This window comes from Crotalus tigris, unplaced genomic scaffold, assembly GCF_016545835.1.
Source record: "Crotalus tigris isolate CLP2741 ecotype Arizona unplaced genomic scaffold, ASM1654583v1 scf7180000023903.560294, whole genome shotgun sequence".
NCBI classification, from domain to species: Eukaryota; Metazoa; Chordata; class Lepidosauria; order Squamata; family Viperidae; genus Crotalus; species Crotalus tigris.
In genome coordinates this window covers 359,325-378,072 of record NW_024100260.1, presented here as the reverse complement: position 1 = coordinate 378,072, position 18,748 = coordinate 359,325, and the positions used below count along the sequence as shown (strand labels likewise).

The following is an 18,748-nucleotide window of genomic DNA, read 5'->3' as shown; positions in this document are numbered from 1 at the left end:
CGGAGGGCTGGGCTGACTTCCAGGACTGGGAGTAAACTATGATTAAGCCACGATTAAGGCCGGTCTCCATCATCACCGCAGCCTCTTTGGACTCGACAGAACCACCGTCTCGCCTGCCTCCCTTCTACGCAGCCCATCCTCCACAGCCATCTCAGCCTTGCCAGGTGCCGGATAGGGGATCCCTCCTCCGACTCCCTCCCCCTCGAACTTCGGGGGAAAGCAGGGAGGGAGGATGCCCGGCCGCCTCTTGCCAATCCCTCGCAGGAGGGAGGGAGGGAGGAAAAGGCTCCGGGCTTCTCCAGACTCCGCCCGGCTGTCAAAGAGGCGGCTCTCCCGGCGCCCTCCGAGGCGCCGCTCTAGGAAGCTCCTCGTTCTCCCTACGCCCGGCGCCCTCCGAGGGGGAAGCGGCGCTTTCTGCGCAACGAAACTCCGGCCGCTCCATCGGAGGAGGAGAGGGAGGAGGGGCCAGAGCGCCCACTCTCCCGTGGTACAGGAAATGGAAGCGGAAAGGGCGAGGAGACGCCTCCGAGGCGCCTCTCTAGGACGTTCCTCTCGTTCTCCCTAATCCTCCCCCCCCCCAGCTCTGACGTCCCAGAGCTCCGTTGAGGAGGATTTTCCTTCTCCGCCTTTTTCCCCCCTGGCGGCATTTTGGGCGGCGGTGCAACTTCTGGGCGTCCGGCAAGGCTGCTCCTCGGCCCCGCTCCGGGCAGGTGGGGCTGCTCCTGCTCTCCCTCGGCCGGCCAGGAGGAAGGTAGCCCCGAGTCCCCCCCGGGTCCCCGGAGGGTGGCTGAGCCTGCCAGGATCCCGGGTGGATGCAGGGCTGGGCGGGGAAAAGGGGGGGCTCGCCCCACGGAGGGAAAGGGGGGGCTTTGCTTTTGAAGGATTTGGGGGGGGGGAATATGGGGCAATGGAAAGAAAGACCCGCCTTCTCCCTTCAGTTGGGGGGTAGGTTGGTTTAAGGGGGGTTGTTCCTTTTCCTTCCTTCAAGTGCTTTGAAAAACAGGTGGACAGCCAATATTGTGGCAGCCCCCCAATATTGGAATACTGTTATCATATCACCCCCCCTCCCCGTCCATCTTTACTCTAGACTGGCCATAAACAATTCCTGCAACATTCCTTCACATGTTTTTGTCTCCAGGCCTTTAATCATTTTAGTTCCTCTCCTTTGCCCTTTTTGCAGGGTCTCAATATCTGTTTTGTAATCTGGTGACCAAACCTGGATGCAGTATTCCAGCTGTGGTCTTACTAATTTACTTGCTCTTTATAAAGCTGTACTCATCCTTCTTGTGATTTTGATTTTACCACTCTTGTTTATACAGCCAAGGATTTTATTAGCTTTTTTGGAAGCTTTTGCACAATGCTGGTTCATGTTTAAGTGATTCGCCACTGGACTCCCAGTTAACTGTTTTTGAGCCAGGTTTCGCCTAATCTGTATTTGCACCTTTAGTTTTTCCTGTCTACGTGTAAAACCTTGCTTTTCTCCACACTAAATTTCAAGTTGTTGGATAGGGCCCATTGTTCAAGTCTGTCAAGATCTTTTTGGATCCTGAGCTTGTCTTCTGGGGTGTTGGCTATTTCTGCCAGCTTAGTGTCATCTGCAAATTTGATGACTTCCTCTTTTATTCCCTCATCTAAGTCATTTATGAAGATTTTCAGAGTATTGGGCCTAAAACAGAACCTTGTGGTACCTCACTGTTTACTTCCCTCTTTGTCAGTGGTTCTCAACCTTCCTAATGCCGCGACCCTTTAATACAGTTCCTCATGCTGTGGTGATCCCCAACACCCCCCCCCCCAATCCAGCTGGCCGGGGGAGGGGGTATCAAAAACTTGACCCCCAAAAAAAGGAAAAAATGGGAAAGTATAGGTAGTCCTCAACAATTCGCTTAGTGACTGTTTGAAGTTACAACAGCACTGAAAAAGCGAATTTTGATCATTTTTCACACTTATGATTGTTGCAGCATCCCCAGGGTCATGTGATTTACATTCGGATGCTTGACAACTGATTCATACTTATGACGTTCACAGTGTCCCAGGGTCACGTGATCAGTGGCCAGGGGGAGTGGCCAGCTGATCACTCAGGTTGCAGAATGCCTTTGGGGGGGAATCTGTGGGTGTCTGGGATGGGACTGGGGTGGGTGCCTGCCTTCCTTCCCTCCCTTCTCTCCCCTTGTCCCTTCCTTCTTTCCTTCCTTTCCTTCACCTCCTTCTTAGTCTCTTCCTCCTTCCCTCCCTCTCTCCCATTGTCCCTTCCTTCCTTCTTTCCTTCCTTTCCTTCACCTCCCTTAGTCTCTTCTGCCTTCCCTCCCTCTTTCCCATTGTCCCTTCCTTCTTTCCTTCCTTTCCTTCACCTCCTTCTTAGTCTCTTCCTCCTTCCCTCCCTCTCTCCCATTGTCCCTTCCTTCTTTCCTCCCTTTTCTTCACCTCCCTTAGTCTCTTCCTCCTTCCCTTCCTCTTTCCCATTGTCCCTTCCTTCTTTCCTTCCCCTCCCTCTTAGTTCCTTCCTTCCTTCCCTTCCTTCCATTGTTCCTTCCTTCCTTCTCTCATTGTCCCTTACTTCCCTCCCTCTTCGTCCCTTCCTTCCTCCCCCCCTCCGTGCCCAGGAAGGGACAAGGAGAGGGGGACAGGCTGCCAGAGATGAGGAGAGCTCCGCCCAGCTCACTTGCTTAGCTTCGCCAGAAAAGAAAGCCGCTTGCTAAGTTAGCAGAAGCCCCAGGATCAGCGCCGGGCTACAGCTGATTCACGCTTCTGCTAAATTAGCAAGCGGCATGTTTTCTAGCAAAGCTTGAGCAAGTTTGCTGGGCAGGAGCCAAGGAGAGTTGCTATAGCCGACTTGCTTCTTGGCTGCTCTGCAAAAGCGCGGATCAGCTGTAGAGGTTCGCCCTGATCCTGGACAAGAGGGAAGGAAGGACGGAAGGGACAAGGGGAAAGAGGGAGGGAAGGAGGGACAAAGAGGGAGGCGAAGGAAAGGAAGGAAGGGAGGAAGGAAGGGACAATGGGAGAGGGAGGGGAAGAGACCAAGAGGGAGGGAAGGAAAGGAAGTTCCAGCCAGGAGAGGCTTGCCAGCCCAGCTGCCGAGAAACAGAAGAGCACAAAGCCATGGAGAAGAAGGTGGCAGTTTCCTCCCAAAGGGGGCTCCTTTTCTCCACCCCTTCCCTGGGTTTGTGGGGAATTTCTCGTCACCAACGCTGACAGATGCTCCTTCAAGCCCGCCACGAGCTTTCTCGCCCCCTTTGCTTCCCCCCCCCGCTTTCATGAGGATTGTGGCGCCCTTGGGAAGCCGATCGTGCTTTGAAGCTTAGGAGAGGAGGAGGAGTCCCTTCCTCCTTCCCTCCCTCTCTCCCTGTCAAGCCCCAGTGGGCTCAACATGAATGGGCGGAGGAGGAGTCGAGGACGGGCGGGGTGGCAAAGGAGACCGGCGGCCGTCACCAGACCACACGGCTGACAAGCGCAGGTTCGGGGGTCGCCAACTGACGGGCGCAGGAGTTGGGTGCTGGGGCGACCCCCCTTTCGCTGACCTGCGTGCATGAGAAGAAGCCAATCCGGTTGCTGCACAATGAGTCCCTGGGGAGGGCGGGGCCTTGCTCTGTGCCTGCGCTCTTCATGCGCCCCCTGCAGGGCGCATTTGGTAAAGTTCATGCAGACTGCCGCCAAGCAGCATATTTTCCACAAACAAGTGAGGTGGAGCAGAGAGGGGGAGGGAGAGAAGGCGGTTGACAAGCCCTACCTAAGACCATTGGAAATATGAGTTTTCCGATGGTCTTACGCGACCCCTATGAAAGGCTCATGCGACCCCCAAAAGGGTCGCGACCCACAGGTTGAGAACCGCTGCTCTATGTAGATCAGTGGTTCTCAACCTTTTTATACGGCGACCCCGGTCATAAGCAGGCGGCGCGCATGCGCGGCGGCACCCCCTGCGCAGCACTCATGCACTGCCCCCTGCGCCGGCTGATGAAAAAAATGGCGGATCGCGTTGTTTGGCGACCCCCGTGAAATGGTCGTTCGACCCCAAATGGGGTCGCGACCCACAGGTTGAGAACCGCTGATGTAGATGTACAATTATTAAGGACTACTTGTTGAGTCCAGTTTGTCAGCTAATTACAAATCCATCTGGTGGTGATGCTGTCTATCCCACATTTGTCTAGCTTACCAAGATACAGGTGGTCGAATGTCTTGCTGAAATCTCAGTATACTATGCCTACAGCATTTTGCTGCTCTACCAATTTAGTCACAGTGTCAAAGAATGTGGCAGCCCCTTGGTGGGTTTTATCAATCAGAATAGAGCGGGGTGGAATCTTGGAGGTCTGGTAGTCCAACCCATTCCTCAAGCAGGAGATCCTATACCAGGGCATTTCAACCTTTTCACAGGTTGTTTCACTTTTAGGATATGGCAATATTCGAGTACCACCAGTTGCTTAGCAAGGTGTCAAAAACTTGATGACCAAAAAAAAGGGAAAGTGGTAAAATACAGGTAGTCCTCGACTTACAACAGTTTGCTTAGTGTCTGTTCAAAGTTATAGCGCAGTGGTTAGAATACAGTTGTTAATTGTGAAGTTGTGTACTACCCATCACGACCCAATGAACAATGTTCCTCCAGGTCTTCCTGTCCTCTACCATTTTCTGGAGTCCATTTAAGTTCACGCCTGCTGCTTCATAGAATGCAGTATTGCAGGCTAATTCTGCTGACTGCCAGCAGTTCGATTCTCAAGGTTGACTCAGTCTTCTATCCTTCCGACGTCAGTAAAATGGGGACCCAGATTGTTGGAGGGCAACATGCTGATTCTGTATACCGCTTAGAGAGGGCCGTAAAGCACTGTAAAGCGATATATATGTCTAAGTGCTATTGCTATTCTGTCAGCCATTATGAATCTTTCTCTCTTCTTTTCTTCTTTTTCCTTCATCCAGCAGGGGACACCGGGAAAAGTGGACAAAATTCCAGTTCTGAGATTTTCAGCGTTTAGAAAGCCCTGCAACTGAGAAGGCTGGCTAGAGAAATACTTCAATAGGAGGTCCCCTCAGAGGAACTAGGAGAGACTCTTCAAGTGCTCTGAGGGCGAGATATCCTTTGCTCACAAATCCCTCCTTTTGATTAACTGGAAGCTGGACATGGGGAATGGATCCCAGCTGTGTTTGAAGTGTGCGAAGTTGTTTCATGGTTGTGAAGCTTTGCCAAGCATCTCTGGAGCCACCCTAGACTGAAGCCCTACAGATGTGGAGAGTGTGGGAAGCATTTTGCTAAAGGCTGGGACCTCAGAGCTCCTTAGCGTATCCACCAGGGAAAGAGTCCTCAGGAAGGCCTCAGTGTTTTTCCAGGGTCTCCAAATCCATGAGAAAATTCAAATGGAAATAAAACCTTATAAATGCTTCGAGTGTGGAAAATGTTTCACTCGGAGTTCATCACTTTGCAAACATAATAAAACACACACAAAGGAGGAAAGCAGAACGTGCCAAGAATGTGGGAAATGTTTTTCCAACAAATCAGCCCTGCAGCAACATCAGACAGTCCACACTGGGGAGAGACCTTATCAATGTCTGGAGTGTGGGAAATGTTTTTCCAGAAAATCAGCCTTGCAGCGACATCAGACAGTCCACACTGGGGAGAGGCCTTATGAATGTCTGGAATGTGGGAAATATTTTTCCAGCAAATCAGTCCTGCAGCAACACCAGATAATCCACACTGGAGAAAGACCCCATGAATGCCCAGAATGTGAGAAACGATTTGTGCGTTCTTCCGCACTTTGGAGACACCAAAAGACGCACACGAGAGAAAAACCCTACCAGTGCATCGAGTGTGGAAAATTTTTTGGTTCAATAGCAAACCTGAGACATCATGAGAATATTCACAGAGGGGAAAAAAAATTCAAATGTTTAGACTGTGGGAGAGCATTTATTTATTCATCTTATCTTAGAAGTCACTGGCAAGTCCATTTAGGAGAGAAGCCCCATAAATGCTCGGAGTGCGATAAATGTTTTTCTAGGAGAGATACCCTTGTGTTACATCAGAGGATCCACAGTGGAGAGAAACCACATAAATGTCCAGAGTGTGGGAAGTCTTTTTCTTGCCAACAATATCTTAGAAAACACGAGACGATTCACACCGAAAAGAAGCCTTGCAAGCATGTAGAAAAAAATAAAAATAAAATGTGCTCACAATGTGGGAAATGTTTCTCCCAAAGGTCACAACTAATTCGACATGAGAGACTTCACACCGGAGACAGGCCCTATCAATGCCCAGAATGCGACAAGCGATTTGTGGTGTCTGCTGAACTCCGGAGACACCACAGGGGACACACAGGAGAGAAGCCCTATAAATGTGGGGAGTGTGCGAAAGGTTTCCTCACAGCAGCACTGCTTCGGGTTCACGAGAGAATCCACACGGGGGAGAAGCCGTACAAATGTGTAGAGTGTGGGAAATGCTTTTCCCGGAAACAACACCTTGGACGTCATCAAAAGGTCCATAAAAGAATGAAGCCATAAAGACTCCTAAAGTGTAGAAATGTTTTGCTTAAAAGGGAGATATCAGAAAACTCACATGGGAAAAGGCCTAACAGGCCCTGATGGTGGAACAGTTTTTCATAGTTGTTCAACCCATAGAAGTCATTTAACAGTTCCTAAAGAGGGGGGGGGGGAATTAGAAACTCTTAGATCATGAGAGAGCATTTTTTTTTGTCAATCATCCCTTAAAAATCATACTTTAATCCAGGTGTGTCAAACTCACAGCATTTCGTGACGTGTTGTGACTTTTACCATTGCCGGCAATGGGGTGGGCGCAGATTTGCTATGATGTATCCAGCCCACGAGCTGGGAGTTTGACACCCCTGTTCTAATCCATATAGGAAAGATGCAGCATAAATGAAGAGAAGGACGAGGGGGGACATGATAGTCGTGTTCCAATATCTCAGGGGCTGCCACAAAGAAGAGGGAGTCAAGCTATTTTCAAAGGCTCCTGAAGGCAGGACCAGAAGCAACGGGTGGAAACTAATCAAGGAGAGAAGCAACCTAGAACTAAGGAGAAACTTTCTGACAGTTAGAACAATTAACCAGTGGAACAACCTGCCTCCAGAAGCGGTGAATGCTCCAATACTGGAAGTTTTTAAGAAGGGACTGGACAGCCATTTTTCCGAAATGGTATAGGGTTTCCTGCCTGAGCAGGAGGTTGGACTAGATGACCTCCAAGGTCCCTTCCAACTGTACTACTACTACATAATACATGTTTGCAGTGTGATGTCTGGATTGCCTGAAAAAATACTATTTTTCAGCATCAGTGAATTCTTACTGGAGAGAAACTTTATCAGGGCTTAGGATGTGGCAAAGGATTTCATCTGACAATCAGGTCTTCAGATGCCCTTGAAAAACCCACACAGGAGAAAAAACTTAACACGTGTGTAGTGTGAGAAAACATTTCCTTCCCAACTGGAACATCTTGCCTCCTGGAGTTTGTCCATTTGAAATTGCCTCCTTGAAAATTTTCTTGCCAACTTAAAAATTGTATAATTTTCATTTTCAGAAGTGAATATGAAAGTCTAATGCGAGTGTGCAAATCTAAAATCTAATGTGAAATTTTCCAGAATCAAAAAAGGACTCCTGCTAAGATCTTGGAAGCCACCAAAAGTCTCTTTTGAGTTGTGCAGGATTAATACAGCCAGGAAATATATCAGGCAGTCCTCGACTTATTTTACGACCTCTTTTCCCACAGTTGCTGAGTGAATCACTGCAGTTGATGAGTGAATCACGCGGGTGTTAAGTGAATCTGGCTTCCCCCATTGACTTTGCTTGTCAGAAGGAAGGCTGGAAAAGGGGATCACGTGACCCTGGGACACAGCAACGGTCATAAGTATGAGCCGGTTGCCAAGTATGTGAGTTTTGATCACATGACCATGGGGAGGCTGCAAAGGTCATAACTGAAAAACGGTCATAAATCAACTTTTTTTCAGTGCTGTTGTAATTTTGAATGGTCACTAAATGAACTATTGTAAGTCAAGGACTCCCTGTAGAAGCATCCTGGAGCGCAGCGGATGGAAGCCCAGAAGTAAGAAGGGCTTTGATTATTATTTTGTGGTAATTTTAAAAGACCTTTTGGAAGAAACCATGATATTAATGTAAAAACTGACTGATTTTAAGGCGTTAGCTGGTTTTAAAATCAATGGTGAATAGACAAAGAAGTTGACCAAAATATGAAAATGGAAGACCAAAAAGAATTGATGGGGAAAGCAGTTTAAAAGAGAAGTAAGACATTTGGGTATTCTTACAAAGAATACAAATTCTATGTCAAAATAATTATGACAAAGCATGGAATGAAATCAAGAAGGATTTGTTAAGATGGACAAAAAATTACAATTGTAATACAATTGGGTAGAATTTCTATAATTAAAAATGACTATATTGCCTAGAGACAGATCTATTTTAAACAATATCTATCTGGACAATGGGTGCACTACTAAAGAAATGGCAGGAAGATATATGTAAGTTTCCTCCTCGGGCAGGAAACCCTATACCAGTGATGGCGAAGCTTTTAGAAACAATGCCCAAACTGCAACCCAAAACCATGTTATTTATCACTGGATGCCGGGTGGGCGTGGCCCACTGGATGGCTGTGGCTGAGGTGGTCACAGCAGACTGGGTGGGTGTGGCCACCTGGATGTTGCTCATGGGGAAGGACGCTTGGGGCTGAGCAGGGTTGGGGGAGGTTTCTGGTGGGTGAGGCAGAAGGCAAGAGACTCATCCTGCGGGGTGAGACAAGTCCAGGGGCTGTGCAGGGGTGCCATTGCCGTAGGGCAGGGGTTTGCTGGCTGAGGAATTCTGGGAGTTGAAGTCCACAAGTCTTAAAGTTGCCAAGGTTGAGAACCCCTGCCGTAGGGCAAGGCAAGGTGAGGCAGGGCCCAGGGCAGCTGCTGCCTCACACCATCAGCCCCCGCACACACAGGCAGCCAGCGCATGGGAGCCAACGATGTCCGTCAGCAGCCACAGCCTGCCGGCCCCTCGACCAGCACACTCTGGGCTCCATACCCCACTGTAAATACCGGACCAGCCCTCCAGCAGCAAGGTGGAGTAGGGGAGGGGGGAGGCGCGTGATGCAGACCCCCGGACGTGCCTACTCCGTCCAATCTGTTTTTGCTTGCGGTTGGAGAACAGGTTGCTGCTGGTCATCTCCTTGGCCCCATCGCAAATCTTGCCTTTGGCCCGCACGTGGAGCCTGTTCCCCTCATATACCCAACAGACCTTAGCCCCACCTAAGGTTATATGTATGAATTTATTTTGAAGGTATGTTTTATAATGTATTAAAAGTATTAAATGTATTGAAAAATGAAAAATAAAAAAAAATTCAAAAAAACCCCAACAGTTCGCTTAGTGACTGTTCAAAGTTACAATAGCACTGAAAAAAGTGACTTCTGACCATTTTTCACACTTATCACCATTGCAGCACTTAATTACATTACTTCTCATATTTTTTTATTCCTCAATTCTAACGTTATAATACATATCCCATATCTCGTAAAATTCTGTAGCTTCTTTGTCTTTTATTTCTAAGCTAAGTTTATTCATCTCCGCACCATCTAATCTCTTATCACTTACCACACTTTTAATGGAAATGTGTGCCTGTTTTTCTCAGATGAATCTTTGCCGTGTTCTATCCCCTTCTCTTCTTGTTTGACTCAAGCCTCTCCTCCGTCTCTCTCCATCCTCTTCTCTTTCCCTGTCATGTTCTTCCTCTCCCTTTCCCTCCAAAACCTCCACCTTTTATATCCTCTCCTCTCTCTCCATCCTCCTTTCCCTGAGGCTGCGGGCCAATTAGCTGGAGCCCCACAGCAATCCAGGGTGCTCAGCAGAGCCCTGGCAACCCCGAAGCTCCACCTGACTTTCATACAGTGTTGCCGCCGCTTCAGCTAATCCCCACGCTACACTTTTACGCTTTTTTTTACACTGCTTTTCATGCCGACGTATGCGTACCACCTGCCTGGTAACAAAGTACCACCAGTGGTACACCTAGAACAGACATGTCAAACACAAGGCCCGGGGACTGGATGCGGCTCGTGAAGTGGTTTCATGTGGCCTGCAAAGCCATCCTGGAAACAGTGAGGGAACGGCCCCCGCTGCCTTGGCCCTGGCCCAGGCTGGCCGGGAGCCAATATAAATTTTGTGAATGCTGAAATGCATTCAGTCTTAGCTCCACAAGGCCGTCTGGAAACAACGAGGAACCAGCCCCAGCTGCTTCGGCCCCACCTCTTGGGTGCATGCTGGGCAGCTGTCACCCTTTGTGAGGAATGAAGAAATGCACCATCGCCTGGAAGTGGCCAGCAAATGGCCCTCGCCATCTTCACATATCCAGCTTGATGGGCTCCAGCGGAGGGGTTTCAGCAGGCAGTGAGGCTCCTCCAGTGGACTATGCCTTGGTACTTGCCCTGGTCCCACCCCCTTCTGCCAGAGACCCTCAGATCTGTCTCACTCCTGCCCAGGCCCCCACAGGCACCATTGACACGAATGATGTAGAGCTCGCCATGCCCACCCAATAGGTCACACCCACTCCGTCCACACCCACCCAGTAGGCCACACCCACCTGCTCCCCCCCAGGGCAACCGCAATAGTCATGCGGCCCTCAATGAAATTGAGTTTGACACCGCTGACCTAGAACAGTTCAAGATTTTGTTTCCAAATGTAGCCTCCCTTAAACAGTTGATATCCGTCTTTAACGCCTGATGTCATTTTTTCTTCACAAAGCAGGCAAGGCAAAATCACATTAAATTTAGGCCCTACCCATCGGATGTCTTCGCAACAGCCCAAGCATTTTCAAATAGTTTATTCATGAACTTGTTTAAAAATTCCAAATCGGGTCAAAATCCATCTTTGGGGTTTTATACATTTTGTACTCGCTAGAGAAAAAAACTAGTAAGGTTGCAGAGAAGAGCAACAAAGATGATTAGGGGAAGGGAGACTAAAACAAGAGAACTGGTTGTAAGAAATGGTTATGTCTAGTCCAGGGATAGGCAACCTCGGCTCTTTTATGACTCGTGAACTTCAACTCCCAGAATTCCTGAGCCAGCCATGCTGAGGGGAAAGGGAGAGGTTTCCAAGCTGAGCCAGGCTGGTTCAGGAATTCTGGGAGTTGAAGTCCACAAGTCATAAAAGAGCCAAGGTTGCCTACCCCTGGTCTAGTCGAAGGAAGAGGAGGACTAGGGGTGACAGGATGACAGTCTTCCAATATTTCAGATGTTTTCAAAAAGAAGAGGGAGACAAACTATTTTCCAAAAGCAACTGAAGGCTGAAGAAGCAGCAATGGCTGGAAACTGATCAGAGATGCAGCTTAGAACTAAGGAGAATTTCCTCCCATTTAGAACAATTAATCAGTGCAATGGCTTCCCTCCAAAAGTTGAGCGCTCCATCCGTGGAGGCTTTTAAGAGATTAGCCAGTCACTTCTCTAGAATGGTATAGGATCTCTTGCATGGACAGAGGGTTGAGCTAGATAGAAGACCTCCAAGCTCCCTTCCAACTTTGTTATTCTGTAAAGCTTGCTCATTTGTGGCTTGGAAACGTGTAGAAACCCACCACGGTCAGCAAACCATGATGAAAGCAAAGCTTATGGGATGCTGTCTGAACTGCACAATAGGGAAAAGGCTAACCTATTTTCTAAAGCAGGCAAATGACGGTTCCATACAAGCCCTGATCAGGGAGTGTAACGTGGCTCCCTCTGGTTACTGTTTGCAGCTCCCAGGGAAACCTGCCAGCGAGCCCTGGACAAAGGGCTGGGCTGACTTCCAGGACTGGGAGTAAACTATGATAAAGCCACGATTAAGGCCGGTCTCCATCATCACCGCAGCCTCTTTGGACTCGGCAGAACCACCGTCTCGCCTGCCTCCCTACTACGCAGCCCATCCTCCACAGCCATCTCAGCCTTGCCAGGTGCCGGATAGGGGATCCCTCCTCCGACTCCCTCCCCCTCGAACTTCGGGGGAAAGCAGGGAGGGAGGATGCCCGGCCGCCTCTTGCCAATCCCTGGCAGGAGGGAGGGAGGGAGGAAAAGGCTCCGGGCTTCTCCAGACTCCGCCCGGCTGTCAAAGAGGCGGCTCTCCCGGCGCCCTCCGAGGCGCCGCTCTAGGAAGCTCCTCTCGTTCTCCCTGCGCCCGGCGCCCTCCGAGGGGGAAGCGGCGCTTTCCGCACCCCGAAACTCCGGCCGCTCCATCGGAGGAGGAGAGGGAGGAGGGGCCAGAGCGCCCACTCTGCCGTGGGACAGGAAATGGAAGCGGAAAGGGCGAGGAGACGCCTCCGAGGCGCCTCTCTAGGACGTTCCTCTCGTTCTCCCTAATCCTCCCCCCCCCAGCTCTGACGTTCCAGAGCTCCGTTGCGGAGGATTTTCCTTCTCCGCCTTTTCCCCCCGGGCGGCATTTTGGGCGGCGGTGCAACTTCTGGGCGTCCGGCAAGGCTGCTCCTCGGCCCCGCTCCGGGCAGGTGGGGCTGCTCCTGCTCTCCCTCGGCCGGCCAGGAGGAAGGTAGCCCCGAGTCCCCCCCGGGTCCCCGGAGGGTGGCTGAGCCTGCCAGGATCCCGGGTGGATGCAGGGCTGGACGGGGAAAAGGGGGGGCTCGCCCCACGGAGGGAAAGGGGGGGCTTTGCTTTTGAAGGATTTGTGGGGGGGGGGAATACGGGGCAATGGAAAGAAAGACCCGCCTTCTCCCTTCAATGGGGGGGAAGAGCTTGATTTAAGGGGGGTTGTTCCTTTTCCTTCCTTCAAGTGCTTTGAAAAACAGGCGGACACCCTCTTCTTTGTGGCAGCCCCCCAATATTGGAATACTGTTATCATATCACCGCCCCCCCCCCGTCCATCTTTACTCTAGACTGGCCATAAAGAATTCTTTTAACTGTCCTTCACATGTTTTTGTCTCCAGGCCTCTAATCATTTTAGTTCCTCTCCTTTGCCCTTTTTGCAGGGTCTCAATATCTGTTTTGTAATGTGGTGACCAAACCTGGATGCAGTATTCCAGCTGTGGTCTTACTAATTTACTTGCTCTTTATAAAGCTGTACTCATCCTTCTTGTGATTTTGATTTTACGACTCTTGTTTACAGCCAAGGATTTTATTAGCTTTTTTGGAAGCTTTTGCACAATGCTGGTTCATGTTTAAGTGATTCGCCACTGGACTCCCAGTTAACTGTTTTTGAGCCAGGTTTCGCCTAATCTGTATTTGCAGCTTTAGGTTTTTCCTGTCTACGTGTAAAACCTTGCTTTTCTCCACACTAAATTTCAAGTTGTTGGATAGGGCCCATTGTTCAAGTCTGTCAAGATCTTTTTGGATCCTGAGCTTGTCTTCTGGGGTGTTGGCTATTTCTGCCAGCTTAGTGTCATCTGCAAATTTGATGACTTCCCCTTTTATTCCCTCATCTAAGTCATTTATGAAGATTTTCAGAGTATTGGGCCTAAAACAGAACCTTGTGGTACCTCACTGTTTACTTCCCTCTATGTCAGTGGTTCTCAACCTTCCTAATGCCGCGATCCTTTAATACAGTTCCTCATGCTGTGGTGATCCCCAACACCCCCCCCCAATCCAGCTGGCCGGGGGAGGGGGTATTAAAAACTTGACCCCCAAAAAAAGGAAAAAATGGGAAAGTATAGGTAGTCCTCAACAATTCGCTTAGTGACTGTTTGAAGTTACAACAGCACTGAAAAAGCGAATTTTGATCATTTTTCACACTTATGATTGTTGCAGCATCCCCAGGGTCATGTGATTTACATTCGGATGCTTGACAACTGATTCATACTTATGACGTTCACAGTGTCCCAGGGTCACGTGATCAGTGGCCAGGGGGTGTGGCCAGCTGATCACTCAGGTTGCAGAATGCCTTTGGGGGGGAATCTGTGGGTGTCTGGGATGGGACTGGGGTGGGTGCCTGCCTTCCTTCCCTCCCTTCTCTACCCTTGTCCCTTCCTTCTTTTCTTCCTTTCCTTCACCTCCTTCTTAGTCTCTTACTCCTTCCCTCCCTCTCTCCCATTGTCCCTTCCTTCCTTCTTTCCTTCCTTTCCTTCACCTCCCTTAGTCTCTTCCTCCTTCCCTCCCTCTTTCCCATTGTCCCTTCCTTCTTTCCTTCCTTTCCTTCACCTCCTTCTTAGTCTCTTCCTCCTTCCCTCCCTCTCTCCCATTGTCCCTTCCTTCTTTCCTTCCTTTTCTTCACCTCCCTTAATCTTTTCCTCCTTCCCTTCCTCTTTCCCATTGTCCCTTACTTCTTTCCTTCCCCTCCCTCTTAGTTCCTTCCTTCCTTCCCTCTTTGTTCCTTCCTTCCTTCCCTTCCTTCCATTGTTCCTTTCTTCCTTCCTTCTCTCATTGTCCCTTCCTCGTCCCTTCCTTCCTCCCCCCCTCCGTGCCCAGGAAGGGACAAGGAGAGGGGGACAGGCTGCCAGAGACAGAGGAGAGCTCCGCCCAGCTCACTTGCTCAGCTTCGCCAGAAAAGAAAGCCGCTTGCTAAGTTAGCAGAAGCCCCAGGATCAGCGCCGGGCTACAGCTGATTCACGCTTCTGCTAAATTAGCAAGCGGCATGTTTTCTAGCAAAGCTTGAGCAAGTTTGCTGGGCAGGAGCCAAGGAGAGTTGCTATAGCCGACTTGCTTCTTGGCTGCTCTGCAAAAGCGCGGATCAGCTGTAGAGGTTCGCCCTGATCCTGGACAAGAGGGAAGGAAGGACGGAAGGGACAAGGGGAAAGAGGGAGGGAAGGAGGGACAAAGAGGGAGGCGAAGGAAAGGAAGGAAGGGAGGAAGGAAGGGACAATGGGAGAGGGAGGGGAAGAGACCAAGAGGGAGGGAAGGAAAGGAAGTTCCAGCCAGGAGAGGCTTTCCAGCCCAGCTGCCGAGAAACAGAAGAGCACAAAGCCATGGAGAAGAAGGTGGCAGTTTCCTCCCAAAGGGGGCTCCTTTTCTCCACCCCTTCCCTGGGTTTGTGGGGAATTTCTCGTCACCAACGCTGACAGATGCTCCTTCAAGCCCGCCACGAGCTTTCTCGCCCCCTTTGCTTCCCCCCCCCGCTTTCATGAGGATTGTGGCGCCCTTGGGAAGCCGATCGTGCTTTGAAGCTTAGGAGAGGAGGAGGAGGAGTCCCTTCCTCCTTCCCTCCCTCTCTCCCTGTCAAGCCCCGGCGGGCTCAACATGAACGGGCGGAGGAGGAGTCGAGGATGGGCAGGGTGGCAAAGGAGACCGGTGGCCGTCACCAGCCCACACAGCTGACAAGCGCAGGTTCGGGGGTCGCCAGCTGACGGGCGCAGAAGTTGGGTGCTGGGGCGGCCCCCCTTTCGCTGACCTGCGTGCATGAGAAGAAGCCAATCCGGTTGCTGCACAATGAGTCCCTGGGGAGGGCGGGGCCTTGCTCTGTGCCTGCGCTCTTCATGCGCCCCCTGCAGGGCGCATTTGGTAAAGTTCATGCAGACTGCCGCCAAGCAGCATATTTTCCAGAAACAAGTGAGATGGAGCAGAGAGGGGGAGGGAGAGAAGGCGGTTGACAAGCCCTACCTAAGATCATTGGAAATATGTGTTTTCCGATGGTCTTACGCGACCCCTATGAAAGGCTCGTGCGACCCCCAAAAGGGTCGCGACCCACAGGTTGAGAACCGCTGCTCTATGTAGATCAGTGGTTCTCAACCTTTTTATACGGCGACCCCGGTCATAAGCAGCCGGCGCGCATGCGCGGCGGCGCCCCCTGCACAGAACCCATGCGCTGCGACGCCCCCATGCGGCGCCCATGCGCGGCGGTGCCTCCTGCACCGCCCCCTGCACGGCGTGCATGCGCGGTGCCCTCCTGCACCGCCCCTGCGCTGCATGCATGCGCGGCGGCGGCCCCTGCGCCGGCTGACGAAAAAAATGGCGGATTGCATTGTTGGCGGCCCCCGTGAAATGGTCGTTCGACCCCAAATGGGGTCATGACCCATAGGTTGAAAACCACTGGAGTAGATGTACTATCATTAAGGACTACTTGTTGAGTCCAGTTTGTCATAGTTACGATGGGCACTGAAAATAGCACAGTGGTTAGAATACAGTTGTTAATTGTGAAGTCATCTACTACCCATCACAACCCAATGAACAATGTTCCTCCAGGTCTTCCTGTCCTCTACCATCTTCTGGAGTCCATTTAAGTTCACGCCTAGTGCTTCATAGAATGCAGTATTGCAGGCTAATTCTGCTGACTGCCAGCAGTTTGATTCTCACCGGCTCAAGGTTGACTCAGTCTTCCATCCTTCCGACGTCAGTAAAATGGGGACCCAGATTGTTGGAGGGCAATATGCTGATTCTGTATACCGCTCAGAGAGGGCCGTAAAGCACTGTGAAGACGTATATATCTCTTAAGTGCTATTGTTATTCTGTCAGCCATTATGAATCTTTCTCTCTTCTTTTCTTCTTTTTCCTTCATTCAGCAGGGGACACCGGGAAAAGTGGACAAAATTCCAGTTCTGAGATTTTCTGCGTTTGGAAAGCCCTGCAACTGAGAAGGCGCCGGAAATTATGCTGAAATAATAGGAGGTCCCCTCAGAGGAACCAGGAGAGACTCTTCAAGTGCTCTGAGTGCGAGATAACCTTTGCTCACAAATCCCTCCTTTTGATTAACCGGAAGCTGGACATAGGGAATGGATCCCATTTGTGTTTGAAGTGTGCGAAGTCGTTTCATGGTTGTGAAGCTTTGCCAAGCATCTCCGCAGCCACCCCGGACTGAAGCCCTACAAATGTGGAGAGTGTGGGAACCATTTTGCTAAAGACTGGGACATCAGAGCTCCTTAGCGTATCCACCAGGGAAAGAGACCTCAGGAAGGCCTCAGTGTTTTTCCAGGCCTCAGAACAGCCCAACTGAAGAGAAACCCTGCAATTGTGTGCAATGTGGGCTTTGCTTTCCTCAAATCTCAGAGATGCTTAAACATCAACAAATCCACACTGGACAAAAACCTGATCAATGTCTGGAGTGGAGGAAATCTTTTCTTTGAAAAAGGGTCTCCAAATCCACGAGAAAATTCAAATGGAAATAAAACCTTATAAATGCTTCGAGTGTGGAAAATGTTTCACTCGGAGTTCATCACTTTGCAAGCATAATAAAAAACAGACAAAGGAGGAAAGCAGAACGTGCCAAGAATGTGGGAAATGTCTTTCCAGCAAATCAGCCCTGCAGCAACATCAGAAAGTCCACACTGGGGAGAGACCTTATCAATGTCTGGAGTGTGGGAAATGTTTTTCCAGCAAATCAGCCCTGCAGCGACATCAGAAGGTCCACACTGGGGAGAAGCCTTATGAATGTCGGGAATGTGGGAAATGTTTTTCCAGCAAATCACTCCTGCAGCAACACCAGATAATCCACACTGGAGAAAGACCCCATGAATGCCCAGAATGTGAGAAACGATTTGGGCGTTCTTCTGCACTTTTGAGACACCAAAAGACGCACATGAGAGAAAAACTCTATAAATGTAACGATTGTGAGAAATGTTTTTCTCAAAAGGGACATCTTTTTCGACATCAGATCATCCACACTGGGGAGAAACCCTACCAGTGCATCGAGTGTGGAAAATTTTTTGGTTCAATATCAAACCTCAGATATCATGAGAAAATTCACAGAGGGGAAAAAAAATTCAAATGTATAGACTGTGGGAGAGCATTTATTTATTCATCTTATCTTAGAAGTCACTGGCAAGTCCATTTAGGAGAGAAGCCCCATAAATGCTCAGAGTGCGATAAATGTTTTTCTAGGAGACATAGCCTTTTGATTCATCAGACAATGCACAGTGGAGAGAAACCATATAAATGTCCGGAGTGTGGGAAGTCTTTTTCTTGCCAACAATATCTTAGACAACACGAGACGATTCACACAGAAAAGAAGCCTTACAAGCATGTAGAAAAAAATAAAAATGAAATGTGCTCACAATGTGGAAAATGTTTCTCCCAAAGAACACACCTAATTCGACATGAGAGACGTCACACTGGAGACAGGGCCTATCAATGCCCAGAATGTGACAAGTGATTTGTGGTGTCTGCTGAACTCCGGAGACACCAGAAGGCGCACACAGGAGAGAAGCCCTATAAATGTGGGGAGTGTGCGAAAGGTTTCCTCACAGCACCACTGCTTCGGGTTCACGAGAGAATCCACACAAGGGAGAAGCCGTACAAATGTGTGGAGTGTGGGAAATGCTTTTCCCGGAAACAACACCTTGGACGTCATCAAAAGGTCCATAAAAGAATGAAGCCATAAAGACTCCTAAAGTGTAGAAATGTTTTCTTAAGAGGGAGATATCAGAAAACTCACATGGAGAAAGGCCTAACAGGCCCTGATGGTGGAACAGTTTTTCATAGTTGTTCAACCCATAGAAGTCATTTAACAGTTCCTAAAGGGGGGGGGGGAATTAGAAACTCTTAGATCATGAGAGAGCATTTTTTTTGTCAATCATCCCTTAAAAATCATACTTTAATCAAAGTGTGTCAAACTCACAACATTTCGTGACGTGTTGTGACTTTTACCATTGCCGGCAATGGGGTGGGCGCAGATTTGCTATGATGTATCCAGCCGCGAGCCGGGAGTTTGACACCCCTGTTCTAATCCATATAGGAAAGATGCAGCATAAATGAAGAGAAGGACGAGGGGGGACATGATAGCCGTGTTCCAATATCTCGGGCTGCCACAAAGAAGAGGGAGTCAAGCTATTTTCAAAGGCTCCTGAAGGCAGGACCAGAAGCAACGGGTGGAAACTAATCAAGGAGAGAAGCAACCTAGAACTAAGGAGAAACTTTCTGACAGTTAGAACAATTAACCA

At 49.7% G+C, this 18,748-nt stretch overlaps 2 protein-coding genes across 3 annotated transcripts; both read left to right on the top strand.

The window, feature by feature from the left end:
* Window positions 1–469: 469 nt before the first annotated feature.
* On the top strand, window positions 470–6,921 carry LOC120298484 (zinc finger protein 420-like). 2 transcript variants are annotated; one of them, XM_039322277.1, is made up of 2 exons: window positions 470–751; window positions 4,906–6,921. In XM_039322277.1, exon 2 carries the CDS (start codon window positions 5,338–5,340, stop codon window positions 6,472–6,474), a length of 1,137 nt encoding a protein of 378 aa, XP_039178211.1. In that variant the 5' UTR covers window positions 470–751; window positions 4,906–5,337; the 3' UTR covers window positions 6,475–6,921. The 2 variants fall into 2 exon arrangements, with proteins under 2 accessions (XP_039178211.1, XP_039178210.1); XM_039322276.1 differs by having other exon boundaries at window positions 4,903–6,921.
* A 4,527-nt stretch (window positions 6,922–11,448) lies between these two features.
* Window positions 11,449–18,628, top strand: LOC120298472 (zinc finger protein 665-like). The gene is made up of 2 exons (XM_039322250.1): window positions 11,449–12,480; window positions 16,376–18,628. The coding sequence occupies exon 2, from the start codon at window positions 16,906–16,908 to the stop codon at window positions 17,959–17,961; it is 1,056 nt and encodes a 351-aa protein (XP_039178184.1). The 5' UTR covers window positions 11,449–12,480; window positions 16,376–16,905; the 3' UTR covers window positions 17,962–18,628.
* The last annotated feature ends 120 nt before the right edge of the window (window positions 18,629–18,748 follow it).